At 35.1% G+C, this 26643-nt stretch overlaps 2 protein-coding genes across 2 annotated transcripts; both read right to left on the bottom strand.

The window, feature by feature from the left end:
- Window positions 1-1665: 1665 nt before the first annotated feature.
- Window positions 1666-3209, bottom strand: LOC120186371. Its single transcript, XM_039190324.1, has 2 exons — window positions 2606-3209; window positions 1666-1702 (listed from the first exon to the last, which is right to left on the bottom strand). Exon 1 carries the CDS (start codon window positions 3110-3112, stop codon window positions 2621-2623), a length of 492 nt encoding a protein of 163 aa, XP_039046255.1. The 5' UTR covers window positions 3113-3209; the 3' UTR covers window positions 1666-1702; window positions 2606-2620.
- Window positions 3210-7286: 4077 nt separating this feature from the next.
- LOC120186369 (putative glutamine amidotransferase GAT1_2.1) lies at window positions 7287-9384 on the bottom strand. The gene is made up of 5 exons (XM_039190323.1): window positions 9379-9384; window positions 9150-9262; window positions 8336-9066; window positions 8040-8246; window positions 7287-7560 (listed from the first exon to the last, which is right to left on the bottom strand). Exons 2-5 carry the CDS (start codon window positions 9241-9243, stop codon window positions 7309-7311), a joined length of 1284 nt encoding a protein of 427 aa, XP_039046254.1. The 5' UTR covers window positions 9244-9262; window positions 9379-9384; the 3' UTR covers window positions 7287-7308.
- Between the last annotated feature and the right edge of the window lie 17259 nt (window positions 9385-26643).

Below are 26643 nucleotides of genomic sequence, written 5' to 3'. Positions count from 1 at the left end.
AAAAAATTAATTCAAAGTGGACAAAAAATATATCTAACGGGCCTACAACTAGTTTAAACATTCATGTCACTCATGTCATGCATTTTATACAAGTGCACCCATAACCTTGATGGGTTTGACGAACTTCGATTTGTAAAATCATATGTTTATGCGTAAGGCATAATCTTAACTCAAATAATTTAATGAGTTGATTTATATAAATATTTCTCATGCTTACTATCATGATATATGAGGGGATTTTTTTTTTCATTTTTCTTACATAATTCACAAGTAATCTACTTTGAGAATCAATATCTCATTCATCACTCAACCGTTTTGAGCATATGAGATATCATCGTAAATGTCTCATGGAGTAGAATATGAATCAATAAATTCATCATTTAAATCTCTACCTTTACCTATAAAAAATTTAGCTCAAAGATTTACATTTTTCAACATTCAAAGATTGACTTGAGATATGAATATTATCGAAAATGCTCTCGGATTAATTCGTAATCGTCTTCATTTATGACATTTTTGTATACTCTAAAAATAAGGATGATCATGATAAATGTCTATGAACTATTCTGCAAACTCTCTAAGAAAACAAACTTAGTAAACACGAGTTTTGATTATCCGAATAACCTTTCTAGGCCATATTATTTCTGTTAAGATAATTTTCATCTATTTAAAAAAGATTCAAGCCATCATTAAATGGAAATCGCCCAAAAAAATCATATAAATTAGATATTTCTTTGGGCTAGGTAAATATTATCGAAGTTTTGTCAAAGGATTTTCGATAATCATTATGTTATAGCTAAGTTGTTGCAAAAGGAATACTAATTACTTAGAATGAGGGAAAACCAATAGAGTTTTGATCACTTAGAAGAAATTCTCACCAGCACCTCAATCTTTATCAAATATGAATGTATGTTTTCAACCAACGTTTCGAATACATAAAGGTAAGGTGATAATGTATGTTTTCTAACAATTGAAACTTGGAAAGAAGAATTACTCGCCTCATAACTTCGAATTGGTTACGATGTTTTTTTTCTTTCGACATTTAATTTGTCATGCATTGTAACATTTTGGAATGGAAAGTTTTCCTAAAACAAAAGAGTAAATTGTTTACTCATTCCCAAAAAAAAAAAATTAAACAAGCATGGTCACTTAAACCTGAAAAATTCATGATTATCAAGTAGCACAACTGCCCAGCATCATGATTTTAAAAGTCCAAATAAGATATGAATATAATGAATTAATGTATGCAAATATAAATAAAAATTTGGTCCCTATCCATACTATTATTTATATGCAATAAATATAACATTCTGGTAAAAAATTTCTTGTAATAAATTCAAATTTTAGATTTTTTCATGGTATATAATAATTAGAATTTAAAGCTTAGTATTTGACAATTTTAAATTTTGAGTCACAATAATTATGATATTAGTTTTCTGCCGTTGTAAAAGAAGTTATACATACTCCCAACGAATTGTATAAATGAAAAGGCAATAAAATAAAATATTTGGATATGATTATTACTTATAGTGCTCTTCTACTTATAATAAATTATAAATTTAGTTTTTTTTATATTTTAAAATTTTCATAGGTTCCGGTGATGATTATTAAATATATTATATAAAATTTTACTAACTATGTATTATACACAAAGTAAATATTTTAATATTAGTTTTCAATTCAAAATTTTTAAATTTATATATCATTTAAAAGAATTTAAAATTAAAAAAAATCATTAAAATTACAAATGAATCATCATCGGTGTGTATGAGGGGGGTTAAAGTTCTTAATTTCCCAATATCTTTGTCTTCATGATTTCTAGCACTTCTTAATGACCATTTACCCCACCTTCTATTCCCATAAATTCATGCAGAATAATAATTTTGCCCCTCAAATCTAATCAAATTAGTGAACTTATTCAGTTATCTAAGTACTTAAAATAAAGTATTATTCTTTTTTTTAAGATTTTAAATTCTAACAACTATATCTATAAAGTATGTGTATGCTATTAATAATTAAGAAAAAATTATAGACATATAGTATCTTATAAACTAGTAAAATGGTTAACCATACATGAGATATTGAACTATCAAATTAAATTGATTTTTATGAGTAATTTATTAAATAAAAATTATTTTTAAAATTATATATATATAACCTCACTAGAAAAATATCATAAGATAAATGTTGAATTTTTTTAGAAAAAGAATATTTATCAGTCATGCATTTTATTCAGAGAAAAGGTTTATACTTTGTATTAAGGTTTTATGATAATTTAAAAGAAAGAAAACATTGTATTTACCTTTTATTTATTTATTTTACTAAATCTAAAAAGAAAGGCGCTTTATTCCATCTTGATGTGATTTACAGTTATTCCAAAACCGGTGGCACGCTGAATTTAGCATCATCGACGATACAAGCGCATGTTAGCATAGTGTATTCTCCATATCAAAACCAACAGATTTCAATTCCATTTTATAGTAATCAATCCAATTTAGTTCAACGAAAATATAAAACAAAAGTGGGGAAGAAAGCACCAGAAATTCAATTATAAAAAGGCTACATCTTTTTGCAATTATTAATTTTAATTCAAAGTTATCAAAATATATGTAGTTTAATTTTACTCTGAAATAGTGACCAGCATCGGTCGCCAAGCTCTCCTTAATAACCTGTACCGGAACGACGCCGTTACAGTTCTCACGGAACCGGAGCCCCGACTTGAAAGTACTTCACCTGAACCAACGGTAACCGGTAACAGATCTTCGTTTTTTTCTTCACAGCTTTTACCGTTACCCTTTCTTTCTTCAAACGGCGGCGACGCCACGAAGAGTTCCTTTAATTTTCGCCTGCCTTTTTTCCCGTTGGGTTTTTTATTGCTGTCGGACTTGGAGGTAGTTGGCGTAGCAGGAGGTGGAGGAGGAAGATCGAAGTTGCTTTCTTCGTGATCTCGGTAACAACGACGGCGACCGGTGGCGGAAGAGCGGTTGAGGAGCATGCGAAGGGTTTTGCGACGGTGGAGATGGACAACGGGGCTGGTTGTAGGACTACGACCCGGGCTGGAGGCGACGGCGCACTGAGTTGCCAGAAGCTTGAATCTGTGAAGACTCGCCATTTTCAAGCTCGGTGGAATCAGAGATTGAAAAATAGAAAAATAAAAATAAGAAGAGTGAGATCTAAGGACAGAGAAAAGGGAAACAGTTATGTATCCATAATTTATTTCTGAATTTATATTTTATAAAATTAAAAAAATGAAAGAATATAATTCTATGATAATAAGAAAAAGTGGAAATGTATAGTGGGAAGGTGATTATCTCCATATGTTTGGGCCTTTTTGGTAAATTCATACGACACGTGGGAGTCAATGAGGGGTTTTGGAATTTTTAAGCTGTGGACGGAACTAAATCAGACAAAAATGTTGACATGGTTTGGAAGAAGGGTTGGACTTGTAGAATAAATACAAATAAAATGTTGGGGTCTTATTTTCTTAACTTGCTAATCTTCCAACCCATTCGACGGTTCTAATAGTTCAAAAACAATATTTTTTTTTAAAATTTCGAGTTTGAACAATTGTATTTATAAAACGTTTATATATTATTACTATCTTAAAAAGATTTTAAATAAGCTAATTGTATTTAAAAATTTAAAACTTAGATAACTACGATATCTAACGTTAATTATGAAAAATAGGAGATCCACATGCTGAGCAAATGATTCTTCTCGGCCATGCCCAAATGCTTTTTTCTCGAATAATGGGTCTAACTCCAAGGCCTCAAATAAATGGTTGCTAAATTTTGAAAGGCTTATTGCCTTAATTGGAGCCCATTGAGTAATAGATAATTGCCTAAATGGTTTTAGGATTTTCATCGAGAGTCCACGATAAAATTACATCAACATTATGTTGATCGACAAAGCTTCCTTCTTGTCATTCAACATCAAAGATGGTCTTCTACGCGTAAATAAGGAGGGGTGAATTTCTAAAATTTTAAAAAACTTTTAAGAGATAATAAATTTATAAATTTTTTAAAATATAAAGAAAATATTTACAAAACATATTGATTTAAAATTTTCAAGGCAACTCTCCACCCACCCTTTCAATTCATCCCTACGAATAAGAAGTAAGATCAGAAAACAAAAGGTCTCAGCCGGAGCATTCAAATCAGATTGAGTATATTCCAAATCAGCATAAACAACACCATATGTACAACACCTCGAAAATTGGTTTGAAATTTTTGAAGATTAATAGAAAATGTTGCATGTGCATTAACAGACTTTTAATGACTAATGAGATCGATCGTACGTGATTCTAATTATTATTGTGAGAGATAAAACTATGCTTTAGAGATTTTATGTTCTTAATATATATAATTATAGGTTCATTACTTAAGATATAAAAAATATTTTTAAAAAATGAACCTAGGATTCTTATGGTAAAATATATATAAAAACTCAAAAAGTAAATTTAAATACTTGATAATCAAACTAATAACTTTATTGTCGATTTTGGGTTACAATAATATTAATACTTAGGATGATTCTTCTACGCTCGACGAGTATCCTCGCTAACAAGGAACATTACTAAATTAATTTATAAAAATTTTAAATTTTAAAGAACTCAACGTATAATTATATATTAGTTAAAAAATTAAAAGTAAATTAGTTAAAATAAGATATTTATTATATTATTTTCCATAGTCTTTATTGGGTAAACTATAACAGTGAACACCTAACTATTGCCCCTTTTCATTTTGACAACAATTTTTGAAATTTTGTCAATTAGGTCACTAAACTATTTAAATGCATTCAATCAAGCCACTTGTCATTAACAATTAATAGAAGTACTAACGTGGCAATTAATAAGATTTGTATAATTACACATTTAGTCCTTATTACTTACACAATCTATCAAATTGGTCATAGTTTTAAATTAATTAAATATATTTTGTCCTCCAATCATATAACTTCAAATATTTATATAGTAATATTAACAAATGATACACATAGAATTATAATTTGATGATTTTATCATGTCAATTGTCTAATGTCTAAATAGATTTTTAAAAATAAAATTTTTATTCAAATAATATCAATTAATTGTTAGAAGTTCATCAATGATAAAAATAATAATATTTTAGTTACTCTTTTTAAAGAAAATTTCAAAAATATATCTTAATAAATATCAAAATTGTAACATGATCTATATGAGACGTATAGATATAGATATAAAACAATATTAAATAAAAAATCAAAATAATAGAAAATATTATAAGTACATTTACTCAAAAAAATACCACGTGAAACTTGGTTTATTGTATACATACCGATATCAACAACTACAAAATCATCTCAAACATGTTTCGTTGTTGATCCACCGGTTTTTTTTATTTCCCTTATTTATTTTAAATTATCAAATTATAATTAAAAAATGTGAAGTTATATGATTGGAGGATAATTCTTTATGTATCATTTGTTAATATTACAATATAAAAGATTTGAAGTTATATGATTTGAAAATAAAATATATTGAATTAATTTTAAAATATGACCAGTTTGATAGATTGTGTAAGTAATAAGGATTAAATGTGTAATTATACAAATTTTATTAACTACCAGATTAACACTTCCGTTAATTGTTAATGGTAAGTGGCTTGATTAAATGCATTTAAATAGTATAATGACATGGTTGAAAAAAATTAAAAACGATTGTCAAAAAAACGGGCAATAGTTAGGTGGTCACTGTTATAGTTTATCCAAAAAAGATCATGGTAAATTATATAATTTTTTTTAACTAATTTACCTTTAAAATTTTAACTAATTTATAATTATATGTTAAGTATTTTAGAATTTTAAATTTGTATGTATTAAATTAATGATGCGTACTCAGCACTCTACGTTGAGCATGCAAAATTTTCATAATACTTAATAGTCAATTAATTAAAAATAATTAAAATATTTATTGAATATGGATTAGCTAGGTACGTGTCCCCAAACCTTTTGACACATTACTTTACATCCACGTCACAAATCTTGTAATAAACACGGCCATTAACCGACTACGAAGTTACCGATCATTTTGTGTGTTAATTATTTAAGCAGCCCTCTTTTCCTATGTTTAACGCACGATTATAGGAAAGCGTGCATGTTTCATGCATGCCTAGTCATTCCCACACAGATGGCTTAAAGGTTTGTGTCAAAAGTCAAAACTTAAACAACCTCTAAGTCACGTTTCCTGTTTATCTTATTGTAAATTGAAATCTCCGATTACTGCTTTTCGAGGCCCTCCTCGTGGATCCAACGGATTATTTTTATTAATACGAGAGGATTATAAGATGATATCTATTCGAAATATATTCAATTATTTGATGATAAACACTCAAACATTCTTATAGATGATCTGCACGAACATAAAACCTCGTAGAATAACAACCATCTCTTTAACCACTAAAACAACTTAATTCGTGGATTCAACGGCTTTGATTTAATAAAAACAGCATTTAAATAATCAAATACTTCCTCATTATTTAAGCTCAGACCCGGTTCAAAGCTGCCCTTTCATTTAATTATTTTTATTTTTTGTTTTAGAATAAAGAAGCATATATATATATATATTGTTTTTCTAATAGTTTAGGGTGATTACAAGATAATATACGTTCAAAGTTTTTTTAAATTATTAACAATATAAATTGCAAAATTGAAAACTATTATGGTGGTCATACTGATGAGGGAGATGATGGGGGAATCTAAAGAATTTTGAATTAGTATCCACTGATGTCGAGAATAAAGAAAATTTGGAAATGGTGGATCATAATTAGATAGTAAATCATAGGGATCAAAATGTAAAAATAAGGAAATTTTATGCAAATAACAAAGAAAATATGGGTTAATGTCTAATTTTAGAAATGTGGATTCAAATGGAACCAAAGACAGATTGGTGAGTATTCAATGCACGTAGAAGATGGAAATCAAAGGCATATTGGGAATGTAGTATTTCGTCTAAGATTTAAAATGGAATCTTCGCCGTAAAATTAATTTTTGTGTACTAATAATTACACAGACGATGTCTAATTGAAGCGACTTTTTCTTTCCCAACAAAAACAATTAATGAATATAGACGAAATTAAGCTACCCGGGACTCGATAGAGTAAATGACAAATTCACAAGAAAAGAATCAAATAAGACAAAACACAGGGACCACATCAGACGAAACAAACCCAGGTTTCCTGTGAGTCCCCAGGCAGACATAACAGACCCAGGTTTCCTGTGAATTGACAACAAAAACAGATGCTACCCTCACCGGAAGAACCCCAACAACTAGCACCCATTGTCATTTACGATGCCATTTAGTTTCCTTTCCATAACTTCAGAGCAGATCTGCCCCATCATGTGGTAGAACGACATTAGATCAGACAGCTGCTCGACCGACATCTTCCCCATTACATTTCTCGCCAGCTTTTCCCTTTCTTCATTTAACTTTAGTTTTTCGATGTAATGGCTTCCGTTTCTCACCGTTGCTCCCATCTGCTTCAGCCTATTCTCTTGCTGCACGCTAAGCGCTGTGTTTGACTGCAAAAACAAACCATCTCACTCAATCACCACCATCACATATACATTATTAATATTCGCTGCTTAACTTCTATTCAGTTTTCACGCAAATTATCCAGGAGAGTCTAAGATACAACTAGGTAATGTAAGATTAAAAAATAACAGCCTAGAATCGGTTAATATAAGTGTGTAATTCTTTAAAGTAAGAGGATACATTTTAGTTGAAACCTAATAACAAATTATGTAAATTACGTAACTATAATTATGATTACAATATAAAAAGTTATCATCAAGAAACTCATAGAATTCTCAAATATAACATTCTCAATTGTAATTGAAATTATTATCAATTTTCTAATTTTTAGAATAAACAAATGAACATTTTATGTTAAAATTCTAAAACAGAACTACGGAATTATCCAATATTATGAGTATCTAAATCTTAGACCCAAGATTAACCAGCTAAGTAATCTAGAAAGGAAAACTCTTTGAATATATACCTCCAAAAATTCAGCACCAGCTTCAAGTTCAGATTCTTTAGAAGGATGCATCTCGTTTCCAGCAGTGTATAAATTCTTTGCAAGTGAGAAGCTTCGGACTATGACTTTCCTCTTGTTCTCCATTTCCTTGTTAAGCTTCAATGGCTTTCGCAATGAGGTGGAGCTATTAAGTTTCTTCTGATATGCAATTACAGCCTTCACAAATTCCTGCACAAATTGTCACCAAAGTGCCAGAAATATAAAACATCTTCTACCAAATCCCAAATCAAAATAACAAAGGATGAATCTAGGCAAACCTGATAAGCATAAGGGCATCCTGGATAATCAAATTCTTCAGAGTCAGGTCGCCTCATTCTCTCAGGATGAAATTGAAGTCCCATTATAAACTTACCCTCTTCTGGGTTATACGCATCCGGATCATAGAATCCTTCGATCAGTCCATCTGGTGCGAAAGCCATTGGCACAAATCGTTGTGCCAATCGCTTTACTCCTTGATGATGATAACTATTGACCAGAATATCCATTTTCCCTTCTTCCAAAGAATCCTTAAACCAGCACTGCAAAGGGGTATTCTCCACTACTCTCACAGAATGTCTATGTCCGTCGTAATTATCATAATCCATGTGGACTACCCTTTGATTTTCCGGTAACTTCCTTGTCAATTCTTTTCCGATATCTTGGTAAAGGGTACCACCGCAAGCAACGTTTAAAACCTGTGAACCCCTGCAAATTCCCAGGTAAGGAATGTTCCTTTCAAGGCAAAGCTTTGCTAGCCTTAACTCGATCGAATCTTTCTCTTTATCGACGGCCGTATCACTTGCATGCAGTCTCCTGATTTCTTCAACTTCTTCAGGCGAAAGGCCGGATATTTCGGCTTCGTATAAAGACGGATCAATATCTTCTCCTTCGCAAAGAAGAACACCATGGATTGGCTCGAAACTATCCAATAACATATGAACCCCACTAACTCGTGGAACAATCGCAGGAACTGCACCATAGGTGACTATAAGATCAAGGTGATATTCACCTGCAAATTTTAAAAACCCAAAATTCCATAAGAAAAAAAATAAAAAGAAAGTATTACCCATGAAAGATCTAAAAAGAACTTACCAACAAAATCTACAAATTTGTTCTTGCGAACGCTACGTCTAGAGACGATAAGAACACGAGGGAGGATGACGGAGAGATCGTTGTTGAGAGCCATGCAAATATATGATTGAAATCTGGGAATTCAATGAAATACTGATTTGTGTTGGCGCTTGTTTGGGTTTGAAGAGGTATTTATAAGATGGATTGTGGTTTTGGATGAATATAGTGGTGAAGGGGTGTTGTGGAAAACGATGGGAGATTAAAATAAGAGAGGTGAAGCCGAGCCCCGGCGCCGCATGCGACCCAAGTTTCCAACGTTTATGCCTGATTTGACACGACTCTCTACGTTTCTTTGAAATTCTAAAATTGCATCAAGGGATTAAAAAGGTAATACGGTAAAATACACCCCAAATGGGTCGTTAAACTATTCTTTTTAGTTATTAAAGCTTTATAAATTATAAAATAGCTATTAACTTTATCAAGTTGATATAAAATTATCATTAAAATAGTTAAACTATTATAATATAATTTTTTAATTATAAAATAGTTTAAGGGGTGTATTTTACAGCATTAGTTTTTTAATCCGTTGATGCAATAGTTATTAACTTTATCAAATTTTATAAATTATAAAATAGTTATTAACTTTATCAAGTTGATATAAAAGGATGCAAATCTCTCATCTTAATGGTATCTCAAGTAAAAAGAGATGATAACGGGTCAAGTGTTCAACCAATATGACTCGACTTAAGAAGTATACCTCATCCACCATAATTCGATCTAATCTGATAAGCATATCCATTTCACCAAAATCTAACATGATTTCATTCAACACAAGTATATAAGAATAATAATAGTTTTTGGGTAAAATACACAAATTGTCCCTCGACTATAGAATATTATTTTATTAAGTCCATCGATTATTAAAAGTTACAAAAGGTCCTCCAACTATAGAGTGTTTCTTTGTTGAGTCCCTCGACTATTAAAAATTACAAAATGATCACTCGATTATTCATTATGTTCCAAACTCGTCATTTTTTTGTAAAAGAATTTAGCGTTTGTCTAAGCTGAACATTAGCACTTAGCATGATGATTGACATATGATAGTCGTTCGAGATTATGAAATCAGATTTTACCATATCATAGTCAGCATGTTAATGTTCACTCATAATACCATCAATTTTTAACGAAAAAAATGAATTTTGTAACTTTTAATAGTCGAGGGACTCAACAAAGCAACACTGTATAGTCGAATGATCATTTTGTAGCTTTTAATAGTCAAGAGAATTAATAAAGTAATATTCTATAGTCGGGAGACCACTTATATTATACCCTAAATTCTTTTACATAGTTTCCTTTGAATCTTATCGGTTGGAAAAAGAAAAGAAAAAACAAAAGTTTGGTAGACATTACACAAATTTGGGGGCTCATTCATTTGGTGGACTGGTGACAATTAAAAGCATACTCAAAATTGAGTTTTGCATCCTTAATTTTACCTTTGGCTTTTGGAAAAGGAAATTCAAGTTTTTCTTCATGCTTTTCTATTACTATTTTTTCTAATGCACGCCAATGCATATGTAAGGAATAGATATTAATAAACTATATATATTTTTCTTAGTTTTTTTTAGTAATATTTTAATAATTTAATCATTGTTTTCTTTATATATATATATATATATATATATATATATTAAATCAATTTAATATCTTTATCTTATTAATCTTAAATAATAATTCTATTACTATATATTGTACAATAGAAAAAAATTCACACAAATTTTAGTTTAAGTAATATTTTTTTTTCTGCTTATCTTTAAGTTTAGAATTTTATAAATTAAAACTCAACTTAAAAGATTTCTATTAAAAAAAAGAGAAAATAATCTCAATGATCGAAAATGCCATATAATATACGATTTTAACCATTTTTTTTGGAATTTGCGAAAATAATCAACAAATTCACAACGCGAACTCAATTTCACAACTCAGTTTTAAAATTCGCGATTCGCAACGCTAATTCCGAATTCGCGACGCTGATTTCGAATTCACAATTCGCGACGCTAATTCCTAATTCACGATTCGCAACGCGATTTTATAATTCGATATTAGGGTCGCGAATTCGGAATTAGGGTCGCGAATTCGGAATTAGCGTCGCGAATTAGAAAATCGTGTTGCGAATTTTAAAACTGAGTTACGAATCTGAAAAATTCGTGTTGCGAATTTGAAAACTATGTTGCGAAATTAAAGTTCGCGTTGCGAATTTGTTGATTATTTTTACAAATTTAAAAAAATAATTAAAATCATATATTATAATGTATTTTCGGTAACTACGTTATTTTCTCTAAACATAAAAAATAGAAAAGTTCACGGGGGAGATTATTTCACTACTCTCATTAGGGTTTTTTTTTTGTCGTTTTTAGCAAGTTCTGAAGATCTTTTGTTCGTTAGAGATTTCGGTGATTATTGTGACTTTGTGAGTGAGGATTTGTCGAGATGGGAGATATTGTTAGTGGATTGGGGAAGGGTTGGAAATAGGAGAAGAGGAGGAGATTCTTCAATTAGAGAGAACGGGTTTGGAGGCTTTGGTTTCTTTCGAGAACTGCTTGGTAGGGAGATTCTTGACTACGGGAAACGTGAATTTCCAGGCGATGAAGACAATGATGGTGAATGTGTGACACCCAATTGGAGGAATCACCATTACTAAATTGGAGAATGGGAGCTATCTTTTTCGATTTTATAATGAAATGGATGTGGAGAGGGTGTGGTATGCAGGGTCCTGGTATTTTAATTCCCATCTGTTGATGGTTCATAAGCTAAAAGAAGGGGAAAATCTGAATATGGTTGATCTGATTATGGTGGAGTTCTGGGTTCTGGCGAATGATCTTCCGATTGGATTTATATCGGAGGAAGTGGCTAATCAGTTGAGAAATTTCCTTGGAGAATTTATGGATTTTGATGCTTTGGCAATAAATCTGGGTAACAAGGGTTCGCTTCTGGATTCAGACTAGGTTGGATGTTAGGAAACCGTTGAAACGTAAGAAAAAGATTGCTTTGGCAAATGGGGGATTCACATATGTTATATTTGAATACAAAAAATTGAGGGTTTTTGCTTTCTATGTGGAAGATTAGGACATGGGGAAGGTTTTTGTCAACTATTGGTTATGAAGCAGAAACATGAATTGGTACCGCAGTGGGATCTTTCCTTGAGAGCTCTAACACGAAGACAAATGTCGGCACACAGCCCATGGTTGCGTGAGGAAGGGGAAGTTACTGGAGTTGGTAGAAGTCTGGGTATAGGGTCGAATTCGACAACAAAACAGAGTGGGTCAAGAGGATGGAAGCCCCAGCGCTGGATTGATACATCGAGGATAGGAAGTGGTAGCATGCAGGTGAATATGGACATCACAATGACTCTGACAGATGAAGGTATTCCATTGCACAAAAAGGAGGTGGAAAGAGGCAAAGGGGTATTTCTAATGATTTGAGTATAATTGAAGGAAATGAAGTTGACAAAGAGAATTTATCGGCAGCAGACCTGCATACACAGGCCAGCTGGTCGCAATGAGGATCTTTAGTTGGAACGTTCGGGGGTTGGGGAATACCCGGAGGTTCGTCTCCAACATACGTTGAGAGATGAAAATCCCTCTGTAGTTTTTCTGATCGAGACAAAACTACAGTAAGAAGGTATGGAAATGGTCGAAAATCTCGTGGGTTCACGTAGTTCGTGTGGAGGACTTTGCTTAGCTTGGAAAGCACACTGTACTATTTCTTTACGGTCTTTTTCGGCATCGCATATTGATGTTATGGTGGTGGATGATGCAACTGAGTTTTCATAGTGGTCAACGGGTTTCCACGGGGCCCAGAAGAAGGTAGACGTGTAGATTCCTGAAATCTATTACGAAGTTTGAATGACATGTCGGATGTACCTTGGTTGGTTTTAGACTACTTGAATGAAGTAATGTTTTCTTTTGAGAATGAAGGCGAGTTAATCAGAAGTGAGCGACAATTGAAGAATTTTTGTGAGGCTTTGGATGACTGTGGATTGAGCGATATAGGGTATACGGGTACTTGGTACACATGGGAGAGGGGGTTGCGGGTTAAAACAAATATAAGAGAAAGATTGGATTGTGGAGTTGCTACTGGTTCTTGGAGATCGAGTTTTCCTCAGTACTCGTTGCGTCATTTAGCACATAGTATGTCAGATCATTGCCCTCTTTTACTTAGTTTGGTGACCAAGGCAGTTGTTCTTAGACGGTGGCATTTCAAATTCAAGGCTTCATGGTTATTACTTATTAGAGGACTCATGTGGCGATACAATTTCTCGACTTTGGAATGAAGCTTCAGGTTCAGTTTCGGAGAAACTGAATTTCGTGTGTCATGGATTGGATAAATGGTTCAAAGATATTTGCCAGACAAAAAGACTGACAACAAATGATCTGAAAAAGAAATTAGCAGATTTGGTGGAGTTGGCTCCAACAGATGAGGTTATGGGCAACATTGTTGATACGAAGTTGCAATTGAATTTGGAGATGGATAAGGAAGAATTGTATCAGGAACAACGAGCTCGGGCAAATTGATTAAAGAACGAAGATAATAATACGAGGGTTTTTCCCCCATAGGTTTGCCTCTAATAGAAAAACACAACCGAATTAGATCTCTTGAGAACGAATGACGGTGTGATGATTGATGAGGAAGGGGAATTGGAACGCTTGGCAACCCGGCATTTTCTGAATTTATTTAAATCTGATTTTATTGTTGTCAATAATGATGTGTTTGAAGGTATTGAAGCGGTATAAAGAGTGAGATAAACTCAATTTTACTTCGGTCTTTCGCAATGGAAGAGGTTATGACGGCAGTGAAATCCCAATGTCCTTTGAATGCATCGGGAGAGGATGGTTTGAGGACGTTGTATTACCAACGATATTGGTATCTGATCGGTTCAGAGGTATCCAAATATTGTATTGACGTTCTCGAAGGGAGGGATGCGATAAAGGTAATAAATCATACCCTCATTATTTTGATTCTGAAGATTGCATCTCAACTACACTAACTCAGTTTCGCCCAATCAGTCTACGTAATGTCATTTACAAAATTGTGTCTAAGATAATTGTTCTTAGAATGCAAAGCTACCTGACTGCCTGTATTGATGAAGCTCAGAGTGCTTTCGTTCCTGGGCGACTGATTTCTATCATCATCGCCTATGAATTTTTACACTCATTCATGAAAAAAAAGTGATGGGAGAAAAGGTATTTTTGCTCTGAAATTATACATGAGCAAAGCTTATGATAGAGTTGAATGGGAGTTTGTCTGGGTAGTAATGAGAAAGATGGGCTTTGATTTGAATTGGATTGAAATTTTAAAATGATGCGTCACTATTGTCTCTTATTCGATTATTTTAAATGGGATTCCAGGGGAACATTTTGTGCCTCATAGGGGTCTTAGGTAGGGAGATCCTCTCAGCCCTTACATTTTTTTATCTGTAGCGATGGTCTTTCGACTTTACTAAAAAGAACAGTGCAGCGGGGAGATTATAAAAGGGTGAGAATTAATAGGTATGCTCCGGTTATATCACACCTATTATTTGCTAATGATAGCCTTATTTTTGGCGAGACCACTTCTCATATGGCAGCTCAGGTCAAGAGGATTCTTGCAGTTTATGATGAAAGTTCCGGGCGATTGATAAACCTTGATAAGTCCAACATTTTCTTTAGTTCGAATGTTATTGAGCAAAATCGAAGAGATGTCAATCGTATCCTTGAAGTAGAGAGTTCAGCGAACCTGGAAAAATATCTTAGGCTTCCGGCTATTGTGGGGAGGGATAAAAAGGAGCTTTTGCAAACTTGAAGGACAAGTTTGAAAACAGAATTTGGAATTGGTGTATTCGAGCATTGTCTCAGGGAGAGAAAGAAGCCTTTATTAATCTGTTCTCTAGGCAATCCCAATGTATGTTATGAATTGCTTCCTTCTACCCAAGACGCTTTGTAGAGAGTTAGAAGGCATAATGACCCGATTTTGGTGGTAGAAATCGGAGAATAATCGAGGCATTCATTGGTGTTCGTGGTAGGTATTAAGCAGGTTAAAAGGAGGGTTGGGTTTTCGAGACAGAGAATTTCAACATTGCCTTGTTAGCAAAACAAGGGTGGCGATTATTAATGAATAATGTGTCTCTGGTTAGTCGTCTGTTACGGGCGAAATATTTTCCCACTGGATGCTTTATGGAATCTTGACTTGGTTCTTCAGCGTCCTACATATGGCGTAGTATTTGGAGTGCCCGGGGATTATTAGAGAAGGGCTTACGGTGGAAGGAAGGTAATGGGAATTCCATTTCAGTTTGGAACGATTATTGGCTGCCAGGGTCTAGGGATCAGCAGGTGGTCTCGAATCAACAAGATTTGATCGTGAGGGTCTCGGATTTAATAATTGAGAACGAAGGCAATTGGAATAACTTATATAATATAATTTGTGACTAAATAAAAGTAAATTTTTTCAAGGTCGAATCATAATCTAGTTTAAAGTGTGCGTAAACTTATATTATACATTATCAACAATGAATCATAAACTTATTTTAAATATTTTGGATAAACATGTTTAATTAATCTGGTATCTTGATTTGTGAATAGAAAATGTCTATGTTCGGTAGAAAATCGTTGTTCTACTTAATTGACTAAACAAATAGGAACAGTATATTTTAAAATGCAACGTGTTTTGCTTTAATTAGGAAGAACAATAATGCTTAAAATTTAAAATCATCTAAAAACGTGGCCGCTTGACTTTAAAAAAGTGGTAAGTTGGAGGTCCACACACGACTGATGTCCATGATTCACGAAGGCAACCGGCAACACAAATTTAACAAAAAATAATAATTAAATGTTGACATCATCTATAATAAAATGAAGGTATAAAATGTGCTGAAATTTATACAAAGATAATATCGTCATATTTCACAGATATTTAAATTTATTATTATTCTTACAAATATATTCGGATGAATATCCTAATATCAGTATTTATATATGTTTTGATGGATAAAATTAAAATTCGATCAAAACATATGCTTTTAATCCAAATAAACAAATCCTAGTATGATAAATGATGTGAGGGACAAGTCAAAGCTGACATGGAAAAGTCTAAAAACTTAAGGGACTGGATTTGGATTAGCATATGATGTGGAGAAGGACCGGCTGCTAATATGGTTGGTGCGTGCACCTATCCCATTAACTTAAATAGTTTATACATGGATATATTATCTAGTGAATATTAAATTTGTGGATCACGCCAACAAATGGTTGGAAATGGAAAGATTACTACTTGCCGTTTAAGTACAAATTCACCTTTTTATTGAGGATAAATTATATAAATGGGTCACTTAAGTATGAGTAAATTTCTGTTTTTGACATCGAAGTTTAAGAATTAATGAAACAATCAATGACGTTGTCGTTTTTTAATCGGTTACTCATTTGTTATCGTAGTCATGGAAGTCTGATGTGATATATTTGAACGGTTGAGTTGGCATGTTTGATCACGTTGGAGTAACTCATATTACTAAAGCGGAGGTAACTCGACCCCCTGGTGGATTTAGAAAGTCGTAAGCTGAGGTGGAGACAAATCTACGTCCTTGTAGAGAGATTGTAGAATGTGCAGAGGTATATCGACGCTTTTGGAAGAAATGTTACATGAAGTGAATGGAGACATCTCAACGTTACTTATTCGTATTGGAGGCATCTCAACTCTCTTGGTCAGACGATAGACAATGAAAAATCCTTTAATAAGAGCATATATATATATAACGGAGGCAACTCATATTCTTGACCAAGGAGGAGACATCTCGATGCTCTTGGAGAAATAATGTAGAATGAGCGAAGTCATCTATACGTTATGGCTACACAGTAGAGGAAATTAAAATTTCTAGAGAAATAATGGGAAAATATCCTTGAAGAATATCAATTCTTAAACGGAGGAACTAGTACTCCAGTGTTTGCGTGTATTGGAGATGCTTCACTGTTAGACAATATGTTAAGAGGAAGTTTTCTCCGTAAATAAGTGAGGAGTGGCCTAGAGAGCCATTGAGGGAGTTGTTCTTGTCATTAGAGACCAAACGTCGATTACCAAGGTTACCCGTACGAGAAGTAGTATAGAGATCCATTACGGGAGGTTTTCATGTCATCGTAGGTTAGACCTACGTGTCTTAGAAAATTTCCTCATTATATCTATTAGGAGCGTTTATAATTCAATCTCTCGTGTTATAGTCGAATGGTATAAACACATATGGTCAAATATGAAGCCAGAATCAAATATTGGAAGAGGCAATATACTTAACTTCAAAATAATAAGGACAATCTATTTAATTTAAAAATTGTGGGAGGCAAAAATCCAATTTTACTTAAATTTAAACGGATAAGGACCTAAAATTCTACAAAACCAAAATTTTTTATAGAGGCTCCCTATATAGCTCGGACCCTGCATACGGTAGAAACATCCATTAAGAAGTGATTAGCTCTAGAGAAGTGAATTTTGCATCGCCTTTTCAACACCAGAATTTATTTGATAACTCCTGGAGTAGGTCTGCCTCTATATGCCTCCAACTGGACCGCATTCTTGTGCCTGTCACTTTCCACAAACTGGTCTAGCTAATTGCCTCTTCCACCACGTCCTTGAGGGGTTTACAACGCTCGATAACATGATCATCCCTCTGCTTATAATGTTTACAGTGGTGGGTGGTGTCCTCTCGGGGGGTCACACCTCATAGGGGGAGGAGACTTGAGAATACCAAAGTCCTCAAGTTGACAAATGATCTCAGTCAATGATGTGTTGATGGGGTGTATTCCCCTAGCAAACTCTAGCTAACTAAACAACGAAATGTAAATTTTTCTTCTTTTCTTTTCCTTTTTTCTCAAACAAAGTAAGCTTGAAAAAATTTACTAAGTCTGCATGTCAATGTAGTGTGTAGTTGAACTCCTTAGAAATAAAACTAGACATATTCTAACTAATCTTATAAAGATTACTCAATTCTATTTTATCAACACCTAAAAGTTCTATTTCTTCATCAATTATCATCAGTATTGTGCTTAGGCAATCAATTTCCAAAAGAAAAGCAGAATTCAAATTCATTATAATTGTCATAGCAGTGTTTCCAATGTAATGCAATGCAACAGTTCAATACATCTCCCAAACTTGAAGAATGCATTATCCCCAATGCATGATCATACTGTTGACGAAAACGGGTAAAGAAAACGAAAGAACACGAGAATTTTACGAGGTTCGGCAATGTGCTTACGTCCTCGGTGCCTAGGCGGCGCTAGAAGTTTTATTCAATGATCTTTTAGGTCTAGGTTACATCTCTATTTATAATAGAAAACCCTGGTACATAATTACAAAATCAACCCTGTACCGTACCGCGGGGGCTGCGCCCCCACACCCCCAACCCACATAATTCGTAACCCCACAACGAGACTTTTTATGAGCCATACATAACAAATCTCCACCTTGGCGAATATCCTGCCCCTTGGAAACTTCAATGTGGGTTGGGTTACCTTGCTTCTTTAACAACTCGAAACATTCAACAAGTCCAAGCAATGCTTGAACTTGTCTGTCGTAACTGGCTTGGTGAACATATCAGCGGCATTCTCATCAGTATGTACCTTCTGAAACAAAACCTCTCCAGATGCAACCAACTCTCTGATCTTGTGGAACCTTACATCAATATGTTTAGTTCTAGCACGATACACCTGATTCTTAGCCAAGTGAATAGCACTTTGATTATCACAAAGCAACTGAACTCCACCTTGTTGAACACCCAACTCCTTCACTAAACCAGTAAGCCATAAAGCTTCTTTTGCAGCTTCAGCCGCTGCCATGTATTCAGCTTCAGTTGTAGATAGTGCCACGACAGATTGAACAGTAGACTTCCAGCAAATAGGCCCTCCACCAAGAGTAAACACATACCCTGTCGTAGATCTTATATTATCCAAGTCACCTGCATAATCTGAATCCACATATCCTACAACCAAAGGATTATCCCGCTGACTCCCAAAAACAATTCCATGTCCCACAGTACCCTTTAAGTACCGAAAGATCCACTTGACTGCATCCCAATGTTGCTTACCAGGTTTAGACATGTACTTACAAACTTGACTAACAGCATGAGCTAAATCAGGACGAGTACATACCATCGCATACATCAAGCAGCCAACAGCATTAGAATACGGAACCTTTGCCATATTTTCAGCTTCCTTATCTGTCTTAGGGCACTGTTCTGATGAGAGCTTAAAGTGATTCGCCAATGGAGTGCTAACTGGTTTCGCGCTGCTCATCGCAAACCTTTCTAGCATTTTCTCAACATAACCCCGTTGAGATAGCCGCAGTTTCCTTGAGTCTCTGTCCCTGCAAATTTCCATTCCAAGAATTTTCTTTGCAGCACCTAAATCTTTCATATCAAATTCCTGACTCAATAAAGTTTTCAAACCGATAACATCATCCATGTTCTTCGCAGCAATCAACATATCATCAACATACAGTAATAGAAAAATAAAAGAACCATCATCAAGGCTCTTAACATAGACACAACAATCATACTCACATCGGTTGTAGCCAATCTTGATCATATAGGAGTCAAACCGTTTATACCACTGTCTCGGAGACTGTTTTAACCCGTACAAAGATTTCTTCAATCTGCAAACTAAATGCTCGTTTCCAGGTTGAGTGAAACCTTCAGGTTGCCGCATGTAGATCTGCTCCTCTAAATCACCATGCAAAAAAGAAGTTTTAACATCCATCTGCTCTAAATGCAAATCCCAACTAGCCACCAATGCAAGTACTGCTCGGATTGAAGTGTGCCTGACCACAGGAGAAAAGATTTCATCATAATCAACTCCTTTCTGCTGTGAAAAACCCTTCGCTACCAAACGAGCCTTGAACTTCTCCCCCTCTTTTTCTGTTACTGCTGGTTTCTTCTTATACACCCATTTGCAACCAATCGGCTTCTTACCCTCAGGAAGGGAACTAACTCCCATGTGCGATTGTGATTCAAAGACTCCATCTCCTCAACCATGGCTGCCATCCACTTGTCGTTTTCCTGACTAGTAACGGCATCATGAAAAGTAACTGGATCATCACTGCTAACAGTAAGTGCAAAAGATACCAAGTCTTCAAAACCCAATCTGTTCGGAGGCTTTATATTCGTCCGTCTCACCCTGTCTCTGGCGAGACTATAATCCTGCAAATCATCCGTAGTGGAACCACCAGAAGTCGGTTGAGAAGTTTCTGGTTTCTCAACTGGAAACTGCTCGAAATCTACCACTGTCGTGTCTTGCTTCTGCTGCAACATAGACTGTTCATCAAAAATGACATCTCTACTAATCACAACTTTCTTCGCAACTGGATCCCAGAACTTGAATCCTTTGACACCTTTCTTGTAACCCAGAAAAATGCACTCCTTCGATTTTGCATCAATTTGGATCTCTCATCAGCAGGTACATGCACATAAGCAGGACAACCAAAAATCCGTAAGTTATCAAAACTAACATCATGACCAGTCCATACCTCTTCTGCAACTTTCCCAGCCAGCGATGCCCTTGGCGATCTGTTGATAAGGTAACACGCCATGTTAACAGCCTCAGCCCAGAAGTGTTTGGGAAGCCCCGCATTCAACCGCAAACATCTGGCTCTTTCATTCAACGACCTGTTCATTCGTTCCGCAACACCATTCTGTTGTGGTGTCTTGCGCACTGTAAAATGCCTCTGAATCCATGCTCCTTACAGAATTGTAGGAACTGTGAATCTGTGTACTCCGTACCATTATCAGACCGCAAACACTTGATTTTTCGTCCTGTTTGGTTTTCTACCTCAGCTTTCCACAACTTGAACTTCTCAAAAACTTCAGATTTCTGTTTCAAAAATACACCCAAACTTTCCGTGAAAAAACATCAATAAAAGTAACATAGTACCTAGATCCACCCAAAGACGATGTCGTGGAAGGCCCCATACATCAGAATGCACATAATCAAGAATCCCTTGAGTTGTGTGCTTACAGTCTTGAAACGGACTTTAGTCTGTTTACCAAGAACACAATACTTGCAAAAATCGAGCTTACAGCTTTTGACACCATGCAACAAGTTTCTCTTGTGTAATTCTGCCATACCACGTTCACTAAGATGAGCAAGGCGCATATGCCACAATTTTGTCGTATCATCACAGGACTCAACAGAGTGAACTCCACCTGCAACGGTACTCCCTAACAATCTGTAGATATTCCCTGCAGTCATCTTGCCTTTCATCACAGTCAATGCTCCTTTAACAATCCGAATGGTTTCCCTATCCTCGTCAGCCTTAGGGATAAAACCATTCTTGTGCAAAGTGCCCAAGGAAATCAAATTCTTCTTCAAGTCTGGGATATGTCGAACACCACTCAACGTCCGAACGGAGCCATCGTGCATCTTAATTCTGACATCACCAATACCAACAATATTGCAACATCGATCATCACCCAAATAAACCGAACCAGAATTAACCGGCCTGTATGTCGAAAACCATTCCCTATTTGGCATGATGTGATAAGAACATCCAGAATCAAGAATCCAAGCATCCGTCAATTGTGTCGTTGAAATAGAAAGCATATCACCCTCACTGCAATCAGAAGTATCATCCTCGACCACGTTCACAGACTTGGATGAGCCATCACGCTTCTCATCGGTCTGCTTTTTCAACTTCGGACAGTCTCGCTTCATATGTCCCGCCTCCTTGCACTTGTAACAGTGAATCGTCTTCTTATCCCTGGATTTGGATCTGGAATTCCGCTTCCCGGACCCTGCCTTCTCTGGCTTCCGTCCACGATCTCGATTACCCTTGACATATAAGCTATCGGCTTGAGAGCTTTCCCCTGCATTCTGTTTCCGCTGGTTGTGAGCCAACAAGGCTGCAGTAATCTCCTCAACGTTGATAGTCTCTTTCCCATATGTAAGAGTAGTCACCATGTGTTCGTAAGAGGAAGGCAACGAACACAACAGAATCATCGCTCTGTCTTCATCCTCAATTTTCACATCAAGCCGAGCCAGATCAGAAACGATTTGATTGAAGACATTCACGTGTTGCGCCAAATCGTGATCGTCCTGCATCTTCAGCCCATACAGCCGCTGCTTCAGATACAGTTTTGTCGTTAAGGATTTGGACATAAACTGACTTTCCAACTTCCTCCAAATTTCGTCTGGAGACGATAGATGCATGACGTGATACATGACCTCGTCCGCCAAGCATAATCGTATGGTTCCTGCCGCTCGCTGCTGCAATTCTTCCCAATCTTCCTCATCCATCGACGCCGGCTTTGTAGGTCGCAAAGCCTTCAAGATCCCTTGCTGCGCCAATAGATCCTTCACCCTCGTTTGCCATAATCCGAAGTTACCCTGACCATCGAATTTCGCGACTTCGAATTTTGCTCCTGACATCTGATACCAATTGTTAACGAAAACGAGTAAAGAAAACGAAAGAACACGAGAATTTTACGAGGTTCGGCAATGTGCTTACGTCCTCGGTGCCTAGGCGGCGCTAGAAGTTTTATTCAATGATCTTTTAGGTCTAGGTTACATCTCTATTTATAATAGAAAACCCTGGTACATAATTACAAAATCAACCCTGTACCGTACCGCGGGGGCTGCGCCCCCACACCCCCAACCCACATAATTCGTAACCCCACAACGAGACTTTTTATGAGCCATACATAACACATACAGAAAAAATGAAAAAACAAACATAATTACCAAGGATGGTTGACACCGCTGACACACTATCCAGTAGGCTACGACCATGGATGAAAAGGATGGTGCATGATGAACTTTTCAGACAATGGATGGTGGCTGCTAGTCGTTGAAGGAAACGATTGTAATTAAGGAAAATGGCAGACTTTGTGGAATTAAGAGTTATTCTCATTTTGCAATCCTGCCAATCCAAAGAATTTGAAATCTTCTATACAAGAGATAACTTCAGCTGTGGTAAAGATCACTTCATCCCAGGTTTATGGTAATAATGGTTAATCCAGGATGGAGGTGGCAAGTGGTTCAAATAGTAAGGGAAAGAACAAGGTTATTCATAAAGAAGAAAATATAGGTGCATTAAATGTGCCCATGCATGACGTCTACGTAGAAAGAAAGAAGAATGGGACGAATTATGGACTGCTTACCTACGTAGAAAGAAAGGACAATGGGACGAGTAGGCTGGTTACCGTGCCTTCTGTAGGGCATCGTTGTTGCACCAAGGTCCACGGGGGATCATAACAATATCTTACATGTTACGGAAGGTGAGAAGCAAATAAATTTTTTTGTAAGGTGATAAGCACAAGGTATTTTCATGCATGCATAATGTGTGGAAGGCGGAGTAACTCGATTTTGGCCTTAAAAATGTAAAATGGCGATTGCTGTACTGATCAATACAATTTGAAACAACATGCCTTGCAAAAAGTGAGGATCAATGTAAGGTTAAAAATCTTCTTTAGCTGGTGCCTAGTGGACTTGGAATCAAGTGTATTGGCTTGACAGAATGAGACTTCCCTTATGAAAATTTTGTCCATATTTTTTAAAAATATCATATTTAGGTACAAGTTTTGCAGTCCAAATGTGGCGCAGCAGTAGAGGATATCACCAAAGGACTCTAACTCGATTAGCCGGAAAGGAAAAACCATGCGACAATTATTGATCAAATGCGTAAACAAAAATAAGTAATAATAATGATTAAAAAACAAGATCCAGACTGGGATCGTACACCTAAAGTTGCTATAAAACATGTATCAAATGTGGTGCTGTAACACCCTCAACCCGTACTGACCCGGATACGAGTATGAGGTGTCACATTGACTTTTCAACCTTTGACTCTTGACGAAAAATCAAGGAAATTTAAAACTTTCATTAACATAAAAGTGGTTTACTTACAAGACATGACTAAAACAATCAAAATTGATCAGAGCAATCATAACTGACACTTTACTTACATGCCAACATACTATACACGACAAAATACATACTTTATCAGTTACTTCTGATCTGATCTTCTGGCAGTGCTGCTGTTATTGCCACTCCTTTTTCGGTTCTGCTCGATTCTTGGTACCTACGTGTAAATCACTTACACGCTAAGTCATAGACTTAGTTAGGCATAACGTAAATATATATATATACACATGTATAACAATGAATTTATGAACATGCATCCTTACCATTGATCATGACATCTTAACTTGCATATATTTACTATACTATAACATATATGATGATAGTATGCACATATAATACATATATTTTTATTCTGATTTCGCTTTAATTTATCTTTGGATTGCCCATGTACATTATTGAGAACAAAAGTATGTGAGTACATAGAGGTTGTGCACTATGTTGTCACCACAGCTCGTATAATTCCCTCAAGGGGCACTGAATATTTGTCCCGAAGGACCACTATGTCCCGAAGGACCACTGATTATTCCGAAGAACCACTATGTCCCGAAGGACCACTGTATATGTTTCGAATGACCACTCCTTAAGAACCATATACATAATACAATGGACCAAATAAGTGTACCAAAGTACCACATATATATTCCACAGAATTACATATATGCCCCGAAGGACCACGTAGAACCCTCGACTCTTGGCATACCAATTATACCTACAGCTCTCATATTAACTCACATGGGCTTAAATATGAATACATTTCTCATTTTTCATATATTCTCATCACTTTTCATATAAACATGTATTTCACTTCATATACACACATGTGATCACTTTCATTATTTCACATACCTGGATTGATCCTCTGACAATTTTATTCTTTCATATAATATCATATTAAAGTATACATGAACTATACATGAAATCAATGTATCCAATATATATATGTGGATGCATGCACATGAATATGAAATCAGGAATTCAACTATAAGAGATAGACTTATCGCAAGTCTTATCTCCATACAATTCTATCCAGTATGGGCACTCACCTTAGCCTTGCTTTGACTCAATTCTAATCTCTCGACTATTCCGGAACGAGATTACGTTCTAAATCTACATAGTAATACATTGATACATATCAGTATACTAATTGATATATTCTAAACTATCACTCCTTAGGCTAAAAAGAAAGCTATTTTTATCTTTTAATGAAGGTATGTATCGATGCACTACACCATGTATCAATGCATCCCTTGACGGGTGCATCGATGCATTATCTATGCATCGGTGCATAAATCTCATTCGAAGTTTATATTTTAAGTAGGTGCATCGATGCACTCCTCATGCTTCGATGCACTCCTTATTCATCGATGCACTAATTGCATTCGATGTTCAATTATTTGATAGTGCATCGATGCACAATGTGCATCGATGCACACAACCCAGAATTTGTATTTTAAGCCCGAAAATCATCAATTCTTCACTCAATTCTTCTGTTTAAACCCATATCATGTCATTAAACTCAACCATCATTACTTAAATCAACTTATATCCATGAAAATCATCTTTAACCTCAAAATCCTATCCCTCATATGTAATTCAAGAATCATACTCAAATTTCAATATGTTCTAAATACAATTCTAACACTTCATATTCCTTAATTAGCATGATGACAAGTCAAATTTATCTTCAAATTCAACTTATCAACTCTTTTCCATAAATTCAATTAAAACCCATTTTCTTTAATCTCTTATAACTTGTTCATCTGGTTACTTTAAAACAAATTAAGCTTTCCATAAGCTTAATTAGCATCTAAAGATCAAAACCAGACTTAAATTTCATCAAACCATTAGCTTTTAAGAAATCTCACCTTTGTTTTGTCTTCTTCACGTGTGGAGAAAGAAGAGAAGAAGAGAACTCTGGAATCTTGTTTTTCTTTATTCTCTTCCACTTAGAGTTAATATATAAATATCTATTCTTTAATTATTTCCCATGCAAATGACCATTTTACCCTTCTATTCATTCTTCCTTGTAATTTAACCCTATACCAATTACAATACTATTCAATTATTATGCTTTATTCACCAAATTCTAAAGTTTTACAATTTAGTCACTAACCCGGTATTGAGGCTATTACAAATCTCCCCCTTAAGAAAATTTGTCCTCTAATTTTCATTATGCAAATAGATGGGGGTACTGAATCCTCATGTCCTCTTCACGTTCCTATGTTGCTTCCTCTATTTTACGATTCTGTCATAATACTTTAACTAATGGAATGGTTTTGTTTCTTAGTTGCCTAACCTCGTAACCTAAGATTTTAACCAGTTCCTCCTCATAAGTCAAATCCGATTGAACCTCAACCTTTTTTGGTGTCATAATGTGGGAGGGATCAGATCGATACTTCCGAAGCATTGAGACATGAAAGACATTGTTAATTTTCTCTATTTCAAGTGGCAACGCCAGCTGATATGCCACTGGTCCAACTCTCTTTACAATCTCATATGGTCCAATGAATCTAGGACTAAGTTTTCCCTTACGTCCAAACCTCAAAACTTTCTTCCATGGAGATACTTTGAGAAACACTTTATCTCCAACT

The sequence above is a fragment of the Hibiscus syriacus genome, unplaced genomic scaffold (genome assembly GCF_006381635.1).
Source record: "Hibiscus syriacus cultivar Baekdansim isolate YM2019G1 unplaced genomic scaffold, ASM638163v2 tig00113338_pilon, whole genome shotgun sequence".
In the NCBI taxonomy this organism is placed as follows: domain Eukaryota; kingdom Viridiplantae; phylum Streptophyta; class Magnoliopsida; order Malvales; family Malvaceae; genus Hibiscus; species Hibiscus syriacus.
This window is presented reverse-complemented; position numbering and strand designations above follow the sequence as displayed.

Bases quoted from the DNA above. Each gene is read 5' to 3' on its own strand.
- LOC120186371 (XM_039190324.1), bottom strand. From the start codon at position 3,112: ATGGCGAGTCTTCACAGATTCAAGCTTCTGGCAACTCAGTGCGCCGTC.
- LOC120186369 (XM_039190323.1), bottom strand. From the start codon at position 9,243: ATGGCTCTCAACAACGATCTCTCCGTCATCCTCCCTCGTGTTCTTATC. The intron at 9,067-9,149 runs GTAAGTTCTTTT...TAAAATTTGCAG, and splicing joins CAAATTTGTAGATTTTGTTG to GTGAATATCACCTTGATCTT. The intron at 7,561-8,039 runs GTATATATTCAA...TTGTTTTTGCAG, and splicing joins CTGGTGCTGAATTTTTGGAG to TCAAACACAGCGCTTAGCGT.